Below are 10,646 nucleotides of genomic sequence, written 5' to 3'. Positions count from 1 at the left end.
CTCCCTCCCTCTATCTCTCTCCCTCCCTCCCTCCCTCCTCCCTCTCCTCCCTCTCTCTCAACCCTCCCTCCCCTCTCCCTCCCTCTCTCTCCCTCTCTCTCCCTCCTCTCTCTCTCCCTCCCTCACTCCCTCTCCCTCCCTCTCTCTCCCTCCCTCTCCCTCCCTCTCCCTCCCTCTCTCTCCCTCCCTCCCTCCCTCCCTCCCTCTCCCTCCGTCTCCCTCCCTCTCCTTCCCCCTCTCTCTCTCTCCCTCCCTCCCTCCTCCCTCCCTCTCCCTCCCTCTCCCTCCGTCACCCTCCCTCTCCCTCCCTCTCTCTCTCAGTTCATGCAGCAGCAGCAGAGAGGAACGTCCCACTCGGAGTTCCTCTTCTTGTTTATATGTAAAGATGGCGGTGCAGATCCCGGATGACTCCGTCTTCTCCTCCTTTAAGGACCAGTGTCTGAGCCCTGACGGCTGGATCAGCCGCTACAGTAAGGGGGGGGTGACGGTGTGGTGCCAAGCCGAGGAGAGCCGGACCGTGCAGAAACTCAAGGTAAAAACACTTCAAATACTACAGGTAACAAGGCACACCTGGGGAACTACACAGGCCTGGAACTAGTCCACGTTTCACAATAAGGGTAATAGTTGCATGCAGGTGAGCATGTGCACCTGGTTACATAAATACTCTATATATACTCTAATAATGTATATATATATAGTGAGAGAGAGAGAGAGAGAGAGAGAGAGAGAGTATATATAAATACTCTTGGTATGGTATACATAAGTCCTGAAACAAGTCAGTTTTTCAGAATAAAAGTCAACATTTTGCAGATTAATAGTCTAGAAAAATGAGAAAAAGTGAAAAAAAGGGGAAAACAGAAAGAGGATCCAAATGGTTATTAAAATAGTTTGTGATTGTTTTAATAGTGCAGGTGAGCAGGTGCACCTGGTTACATAAATATTATATATACTGGTATACATAAGTTACATATACTCTAATACTATATACTGGTATACATAAGTTACATATACTCTATATACTGGTATATATATATATATATATATATATATATATATATATATATATATATACCAGTATATATATATATATGTAGAGAGAGAGAGAGACAGAGAGAGTATATATAACTACTCTATAATACTCTATATACTGGTATATATATATATATATATATATATATATATGTAGAGAGAGAGAGAGAGAGAGAGTATATATAAATACTCTATAATACTCTATATACTGGTATATATAAGTCCTGAAACAAGTCAACATTTTGATTAATCAGTTTGGATCCTCTATTTTTTCTCAGTTTTCCTCATTTTTCTGTTTCATTTTACTCAATTTTCTCTTAAATCTTTTTTTTCGGGCGTTTCTGTTGCTGTTCCCTGAGGGGTTGAACTCTGCAGCTCTGCGTCGGCGTGCTGAAAAATTCAGAGTGGAAAGGAAAACGTAACGGCTGAAACTGGAGAGCAGAGCTGGGAGACAGTACGGAGCAGATAGGGCTCATTAATGACTGGAGCTCTGAACACCTTCTGTAGTTTCTACTTTTACTTTGTACACAGAAATCTGTGTTCCTCGCTCAGGCTTTGTAACAAAAAGTGTGTGTGTGTGTGTGTGTGTGTGTGTGTGTGGTTGTGTGTGTGTGTGTGTGTGTGTGTGTGTGTGTGTGTGTGTGTGTGTGTGTGTGTGTGTGTGTGTGTGTGTGTCTGTGTGTGTGTGTGTGTGTGTGTGTGTGTGTGTGTGTGTGTGTGTGTGTGTGTGTGTGTGTGTGTGTGTGTGTGTGTGTGTGTGTGTGTGTGTGTGTGTGTGTGTGTGTGTGTGTGTGTGTGTGTGTGTGTGTGTGTGTGTGTGTGTGTGTGTCCGTCCGTCCGTCCGTGTGTGTGTGTGTGTGTGTGTGTGTGTTTGTGTCCGTGTGTTTGCGTGCGTGTGTGTCTGTGTGTGTGTTGTATGAGTGTGTGGTTGTGTGTGTGTGTGTGTGTGTTCTTGTTTAACTCTATTCGTGGGGTCCAAAAACCGTGAATACAGTATACTTGTGGGGTCCCGACAGCCTTGTGGGGCCAAAATGCTGGACCCCCCAAGTTTAAAGGTCTGTTTGAGGGTTTGAGGTTCTGGTTAGGGTGAGGGTAAGGGTTAAGGTTAGGCATTTAGTGGTGATGTGCTTGTGTGCGTGCATGTGACTTCCTGTGGCGATGTGGTTCACTTCCTGTGGTCAGCCTCCGGTCAGACTCTGAATAATAAATAAACACTAATTACACCTTTGAACACAAAACATCTTCTGTCTGTCTCTGTGTTTTCTCCTTAACTTCTTCAGGACATGAACACCTGTTTCCTGGTGAAAGTCTTGTGTTTTCTCCTTAACTTCTTCAGGACATGAACACCTGTTTCCTGGATAAAGTCTTGTGTTTTCTCCTTAACTTCTTCAGGACATGAACACCTGTTTCCTGGTGAAAGTCTTGTGTTTTCTCCTTAACTCCTTCAGGACATGAACACCTGTTTCCTGGGTGAAAGTCTTGTGTTTTCTCCTTAACTTCTTCAGGACATGAACACCTGTTTCCTGGTGAAAGTCTTGTGTTTTCTCCTTAACTTCTCCAGGACATGAACACCTGTTTCCTGGTGAAAGTCTTGTGTTTTCTCCTTAACTTCTTCAGGACATGAACACCTGTTTCCTGGTGAAAGTCTTGTGTTTTCTCCTTAACTTCTTCAGGACAGACACACACTCACACACACAGACATGTGCTGCTGCTGCTGCTGCTGCTGCTGATGATGATGATGATGATGATGATGATGGTGATTGTGATGATGATTTGGATGATTTTAATAATTCAGGAAGTCTTTCAGGAGCAGCGAGGCGCTTCTTCTCACACATGAATATTTAAACTGTGGAGCTGAGTGTTGATCTAAACGCCTCAATCAGACTCGGAGACTCGGAAAACACTGACAAAACATCGAGAAAATCAACAAAATCCTTTAAAGAAAAACTTAAAAAACGTTGAAAAGCGACTAATCGTCAGAAATGCAACAAAACGAATAGACAAAAAAGTTTTTTAAAAAAAAGACCTGAAAAGTCACGAAATACAGGAACAACTGTTCAAACTCATTATAGATCTATTCATAGTATAGCAGCCATGTGTATATTATGTTTGTTTATAGTTTTTCACCAATTACGTAATGTAGGACTACTCTCTACTGTTGTCTCTCTACATACTACTCTCTACTGTTGTCTCTCTACATACTACTCTCTACTGTTGTCTCTCTACATACTACTCTCTACTGTTGTCTCTCTACATACTACTCTCTACTGCTGTCTCTCTACATACTACTCTCTACTGTTGTCTCTCTACATACTACTCTCTACTGCTGTCTCTCTACATACTACTCTCTACATACTACTCTCTACTGTTGTCTCTCTACATACTACTCTCTACTGTTGTCTCTCTACATACTACTCTCTACCGTTGTCTCTCTACATACTACTCTCTACTGTTGTCTCTCTACATACTACTCTCTACTGTTGTCTCTCTACATACTACTCTCTACTGTTGTCTCTCTACATACTACTCTCTACTGTTGTCTCTCTACATACTACTCTCTACTGTTGTCTCTCTACATACTACTCTCTACTGTTGTCTCTCTACATACTACTCTCTACTGTTGTCTCTCAACGTACTACTCTCTACTGTTGTCTCTCTACATACTACTCTCTACTGTTGTCTCTCAACGTACTACTCTCTACTGCTGTCTCTCTACATACTACTCTCTACTGTTGTCTCTCTACATACTACTCTCTACTGTTGTCTCTCTACATACTACTCTCTACTGTTGTCTCTCTACATACTACTCTCTACTGTTGTCTCTCTACATACTACTCTCTACTGCTGTCTCTCTACATACTACTCTCTACTGTTGTCTCTCTACATACTACTCTCTACATATTACTCTCTACTGTTGTCTCTCTACATACTACTCTCTACTGTTGTCTCTCTACATACTACTCTCTACATATTACTCTCTGTTGTCTCTCTACATACTACTCTCTACTGTTGTCTCTCTACATACTACTCTCTACTGTTGTCTCTCTACATACTACTCTCTACTGTTGTCTCTCTACATACTACTCTCTACATACTACTCTCTACTGTTGTCTCTCTACATACTACTCTCTACTGTTGTCTCTCTACATACTACTCTCTACTGTTGCTCTCTACATACTACTCTCTACTGCTATCTCTCTACATACTACTCTCTACTGTTGTCTCTCTACATACTACTCTCTACTGTTGTCTCTCTACATACTACTTTCTACTGTTGTCTCTCAACATACTACTCTCTACTGTAGTCTCTCTTCATACTACTCTACTGTCTCTCATATACTCTCTACTGTTGTCTCTCAACATACTACTCTCTACTGTAGTCTCTCTTCATACTACTCTCTACCGTTGTCTCCCTTCATACTACTCTCTACTCTTGTCTCTCTACATACTACTCTCTGCTGTTGTCTCTCTTCATACTACTCTCTACTGTTGTCTCTCTACATACTACTCTCTACCGTTGTCTCTCTTCATACTACTCTCTACTGCTGTCTCTCTACATACTACTCTCTACTGTTGTCTATCTACAGACTACTACTAGTAGTAGTAGTAATAGTAGTAGTTTTATTCTAAATAAAACTAGCCAACAATATAACGGCCTACAAGTCCAGCTGAAATGATTCAACCATTAAATACACAACTGGTTGGATCCTTTAAACTTTCTACAATGTTTTAATACTTTAACTACATTTTCCTGATGATACTTACACACTTTTACTGAAGTAACATTTTCCCTGCAGGACGTTAACTGTAATAGATCATTATTACAGTGTGGTATTAGTTCTTTGGATGGATGTCAATGACAGAGAGACATACAAAGACACAGAGACTTTATGAATGATTAACGTGCAGCAGAGCCGTGCTGATTGAGTTACACGGTGCGTTTTGGGTGTCTGGTGACTGAACGCTGCTGTCAGACTGCAGCAGTGGAAACCAGTGACGTCCTCCAGCCTGCCGCCATCTCGCATGACGTCCAACTCTCTGCAGACGGACGGCTCTATTTACAACATGTCTGCGCAACATCCACAAAAACAAGGAACATTTAGCTGTCACCTGGGGGACAAGGCTCCTCAAATTACAGATAGAAAAAATGTTGTTATTTTCTGGGAAAAGTTTTGTCGCTTTCTCAGATTTTTGGTCACTTTTTCTACATGGTAGTTGCTTTTGCCGAGTTTTCAGAAAGCAACACATAGAGAGCAGAAGGTGAGCGGTTTTACCCTGGAAATGTTCTTCTGTTGATGCAGGCTAAAGGCCCGTCCAACCATAACTATTACCATAATGATGCGTGTGTGCGTCAATCTATTTAGGAAAATAGCAGGGCCAGCGTGTGCATGCGTGCATGCGTGTGTCTGTGTGTTCGCGTGTGTGCGTGTGTGTGTTTGCGTGCGTGAGTGTGTTTGTATGCGTGTGTGAGAGTGTGTGTGTGTGTCTGTGTGTGAGTGTGTGTGTTTGTGCATGCGTGCGCATGTGTGTGTGCTTGCGTATGTGTCTGTGTGTGTGTTTGCGTGCGTGCATGCATGCATGCGTGTGTGTGTCTGTGTGTGTGCGAGTGTGTCTGTGTGTGAGTGTGTGTATGTGTGCATGCGTGCGTGCGTATGTGTGTGTGTGCGTGTGTGTGTGTGTGTGTGATTATCTTCAGAGTGAGTAGTGACTCTAGAGTCATAGTGAGAGAACCAAAGTGTCTCACCTGTTCTTTCTGACCACGGTGAGATCTGGAGCAGGAGAAGTGTGTGTTTGTGTCTCAGATTGAGGATAGTACTGTTACAGTTTTTATCTGTGTGTGTGTCTGTGTGTGTGTGTGTGTGTGTGTGTGTGTGTGTGTCTCAGATGAGGATAGTGTGTAAGGACGTGGCGGCGGAGACGCTGTACGACGTCCTCCATGACACCAGCTACCGCAGGAAGTGGGACACCAACATGATCGACACGTACGACATCGGCCGGCTGACCGCCAACGCAGACGTCGGATATTACTCCTGTCAGTTCATCCTGATCCTCAATAACCCTTCTACAGCTGGAGTGTGTTTTAATGTGTTTGTTCTGTCTGAAGGGAACTGTTCCAGTCCTCTGTGTGTGTGTGTGTGTGTGTGTGTGTAACGTGTGTGTGTTTTCTGTCTGAAGGGAAGTGTCCGAGTCCTCTGAAGAACAGAGACTTTGTGACGATGAGATCGTGGCTTCCTCTCGGCAACGACTACCTGATCATCAACTACTCCGTCAAACACCCCGTGAGTTTCTTAGTTTCACTTTACACCATTTATAATATTTTTTGCAAAGTCTTTGTCCTTTTTTTATGCTTTTGCCGTCTTCTTATCTTGCGAGTGAGATGAAGTAGCCTATATTGTGCGAGATGAGAGATGTAGTTCACGTACTACGAGCATCCTACATTACACTGAGACTGTTTGTACTACTCCATAGCAACATCCTCCGAAGAAGGACTACGTCCGAGCTGTGTCGCTGCTGACCGGATACCTGATCCAGTCCAACGGAGCCGGCTGCTCCACGCTGTACTACCTGACCCAGATGGACCCCCGAGGTGAGACACACACACACACACACACACACACACACACACACACACAGACACAAACAGCCATCCACAAGTTCATGCTACTGACGGCATCGCTGCACAATTTCTTAGTAAAACCAAAATCAAATTAAACAGCCTTGTTTTCTTTTTGCCATGGCTATACGATGCTAACTGCAGAATGGATTTCAAGGACTTTGCGTGCGATGGCCTCCAACATTTATATTTCTTCTATGAATCTTTGAGTTAACATGTACTAAACATGAGTTGAATTTGCAGAGCAGCGCCGCTACGCGTTGATGCTTGTGACAAGAATAGCATGTATAGTAATTAGGGCTGTCAGCGTTAACGCGTTAATCGTGATGTGATTAAGGGCCGAGCATAACACGTTCATTTTTTTTAATCGCATGCCTGCATTTATTAATGTATTTCCACCTCACTGGGCTTGGCGTGGGGCCTAACAGCTACTATTTTGACCCTTTGCAGCACCGTTACTTCTCATCAAGCTGCCACTTCCTCCTAACACATCCTGCTGCTGCAGGCTGCAGCATGATGGAGAAACACAGCAGCAATAACTCTGAATGGAGCTTTCTATTTTCCAAAACTCCCTGACGGCTCGTAGACAAGTCTAAACCATATGCACGTTGTGTAAAGCTGAATTAAAAGATCACGAAGCACGTCCAGCTGGAGCTACCAGCTACGAGCTAAGCATAGTAGTACAGTTAACGTGATGCTACCTGCTAGCATGCTAAACGGGTAGCAACTAACTGCAGACCTGTCAGCATTGTAGAGGACTCGGGTCTTAAAGACGTACTACGGTTGTCATGTTCTGACCTGTCTCATGGCCGTCGGGGGGGACAGCAGCCCCACACAGCCTGTAGGACACGGAGACAGCAGCCACACTGGAACAGCTGCAGAGTCCAAACTCTGTCTCATTAACCGCTGATCACTGGACGTCAGTCAGGAATCTACATTATTTAGGAGTTACTAAACACCAGATGGACTCTGGTAAGGATAGGGATCTTTAGGTTTTAGTTAGGGACTTGGAGGAATGGTGCAATAATGACAGATTCACACATTTTTCTTTTGTTTACAGTAAATAAATAATTACAAATCTTAACATCAAGTTCATAAAGTCACTTTCTTTGCATTCATTTGATTCCCAGTTAAGATCCTCTGGTGAGAACGGCTTTCATTGTTAATATGGACTTAAAAACTGTTCTGAAATGCTAAATAATAGAATTTTAATCATGTGATAAAATATGCGATTAATCACGATTAAAAAAATGTATCGTTTGAAATCCCTGATAGTAATCTGAAGTGAATTAGGTTAAAATCGCCAAAACACGTTCTCACACCCATCTCGTAAAATATGGACGCTTGGTCAGGTGCCTTTGTCGTCCTTATTGACGCTAAAAGTCTCCTTTAGCGCTATAAGTAAACGTGCTTGGTCGGGACTATTGACGTCCCTTTAGCGCTATAAGTAAACGGGCTTGGTCGGGACTATTGACGTCTCTTTAGCGCTATAAGTAAACGTGCTTGGTCAGGGGACTATTGACGTCCCTTTAGAGCTATAAGTAAACGTTTCTTGGTCGGGACTATTGACGCCCCTTTAGCGCTATAAGTAAACGTGGTCGGGACTATTGACGCCCCTTTAGGGCTATAAGTAAACATGCTTGGTCGACTATTGACGCCCCTTTAGGGCTATAAGTAAACGCGCTTGGTCGGGACTATTGACGCCCTTTAGAGCTATAGGGCAAACGTGCTTGGTCGGGACTATTGACGTCCCTTTAGCGCTATAAGTAAACGTTCTTGGTCGGGACTATTGACGTCCCTTTAGAGCTATAAGTAAACGTTCTTGGTCGGGACTATTGACGTCCCTTTAGCGCTATAAGTAAACGCTTGGTCGGGACTATTGACGCCCCTTTAGAGCTATAAGTAAACATGCTTGGTCGGGACTATTGACGCCCCTTTAGAGCTATAAGTAAACGTGCTTGGTCGGGACTATTGACGTCCCCTTTAGAGCTATAAGTAAACGTGCTTGGTCGGGACTATTGACGCCCCTTTAGCGCTATAAGTAAACGTGCTTGGTCGGGACTATTGACGCCCCTTTAGAGCTATAAGTAAACGTGCTTGGTCGGGACTATTGACGCCCCTTTAGAGCTATAAGTAAACATGCTTGGTCGGGACTATTGACGCCCCTTTAGAGCTATAAGTAAACGTGCTTGGTCGGGACTATTGACGCCCCTTTAGAGCTATAAGTAAACGTGCTTGGTCGGGACTATTGACGCCCCTTTAGAGCTATAAGTAAACGTGCTTGGTCGGGACTATTGACGTCCCCTTTAGAGCTATAAGTAAACGTGCTTGGTCGGGACTATTGACGCCCCTTTAGAGCTATAAGTAAACGTGCTTGGTCGGGACTATTGACGTCCCCTTTAGAGCTATAAGTAAACGTGCTTGGTCGGGACTATTGACGCCCCTTTAGAGCTATAAGTAAACGTGCTTGGTCGGGACTATTGACGTCCCTTTAGGGCTATAAGTAAACGTGCTTGGTCGGGACTATTGACGCCCCTTTAGAGCTATAAGTAAACGTTCTTGGTCGGGACTATTGCCGTCCCTTTAGCGCTATAAGTAAACGGGCTTGGTCGGGACTATTGCCGTCCCTTTAGCGCTATAAGTAAACGGGCTTGGTCGGGACTATTGACATCTCTTTAGAGCTATAAGTAAACGTTCTTGGTCGGGACTATTGACGTCCCTTTAGCGCTATAAGTAAACGTGCTTGGTCGGGACTATTGACGTCCCTTTAGCGCTATAAGTAAACGTGGTCGGGACTATTGCCGTCCCTTTAGAGCTATAAGTAAACGTTCTTGGTCGGGACTATTGTCGTCCCTTTAGCGCTATAAGTAAACGTGCTTGGTCGGGACTATTGACGTCCCCTTTAGCGCTATAAGTAAACGTGCTTGGTCGGGACTATTGCCGCCCCTTTAGCGCTATAAGTAAACGCGCTTGGTCGGGACTATTGACGTCCCCTTTAGCGCTATAAGTAAACGCGCTTGGTCGGGACTATTGCCGCCCCTTTAGAGCTATAAGTAAACGTTTGGTCGGGACTATTGTCGCCCTTTAGCGCTATAAGTAAACGTGCTTGGTCGGGACTATTGACGCCCCTTTAGAGCTATAAGTAAACGTGCTTGGTCGGGACTATTGCCGCCCCTTTAGAGCTATAAGTAAACGTGCTTGGTCGGGACTATTGACGTCCCCTTTAGAGCTATAAGTAAACGTGCTTGGTCGGGACTATTGACGCCCCTTTAGCGCTATAAGTAAACGTGCTTGGTCGGGACTATTGACGCCCCTTTAGAGCTATAAGTAAACGCTTGGTCGGGACTATTGACGCCCCTTTAGCACTATAAGTAAACGTGCTTGGTCGGGACTATTGACGCCCCTTTAGAGCTATAAGTAAACGTGCTTGGTCGGGACTATTGTCGTCCCCTTTAGCGCTATAAGTAAACGTGCTTGTCGACTATTGACGCCCCTTTAGAGCTATAAGTAAACGTGGTCGGGACTATTGCCGTCCCCTTTAGAGCTATAAGTAAACGTGCTTGGTCGGGACTATTGTCGTCCCCTTTAGCGCTATAAGTAAACGTGCTTGGTCGGGACTATTGACGTCCCCTTTAGCGCTATAAGTAAACGTGCTTGGTCGGGACTATTGCCGTCCCCTTTAGAGCTATAAGTAAACGCTTGGTCGGGACTATTGACGCCCCTTTAGAGCTATAAGTAAACGTGCTTGGTCGGGACTATTGACGTCCCCTTTAGCGCTATAAGTTAAACGTGCTTGGTCGGGACTATTGACGCCCCTTTAGAGCTATAAGTAAACGTCTTGGTCGGGACTATTGACGCCCTTTAGCGCTATAAGTAAACGTGCTTTGGTCGACTATTGACGTCCCCTTTAGAGCTATAAGTAAACGTGCTTGGTCGGGACTATTGTCGCCCCTTTAGCGCTATAAGTAAACGTGCTGGTCGGGACTATTGACGCCCCTTTAGA

General features: G+C 44.3%; 1 protein-coding gene across 1 annotated transcript in view; it reads left to right on the top strand.

Annotated features, from left to right (window-relative positions):
* The first annotated feature begins 348 nt into the window (after positions 1 to 348).
* Positions 349 to 10,646, top strand: part of stard15 (StAR-related lipid transfer (START) domain containing 15) — a 12,220-nt gene continuing 1,922 nt past the window's right edge. The window contains exons 1-4 of the mRNA XM_078261306.1: positions 349 to 532; positions 5,914 to 6,061; positions 6,205 to 6,308; positions 6,499 to 6,616. Of these exons, the coding sequence (XP_078117432.1) occupies positions 386 to 532; positions 5,914 to 6,061; positions 6,205 to 6,308; positions 6,499 to 6,616 (517 nt within the window). The 5' untranslated portion in view covers positions 349 to 385. The remainder of the gene's footprint in view (positions 533 to 5,913; positions 6,062 to 6,204; positions 6,309 to 6,498; positions 6,617 to 10,646) is intronic.

The sequence above is a fragment of the Sander vitreus genome, chromosome 10 (assembly GCF_031162955.1).
Source record: "Sander vitreus isolate 19-12246 chromosome 10, sanVit1, whole genome shotgun sequence".
Lineage (NCBI taxonomy): Eukaryota > Metazoa > Chordata > Actinopteri > Perciformes > Percidae > Sander > Sander vitreus.
This window is presented reverse-complemented; position numbering and strand designations above follow the sequence as displayed.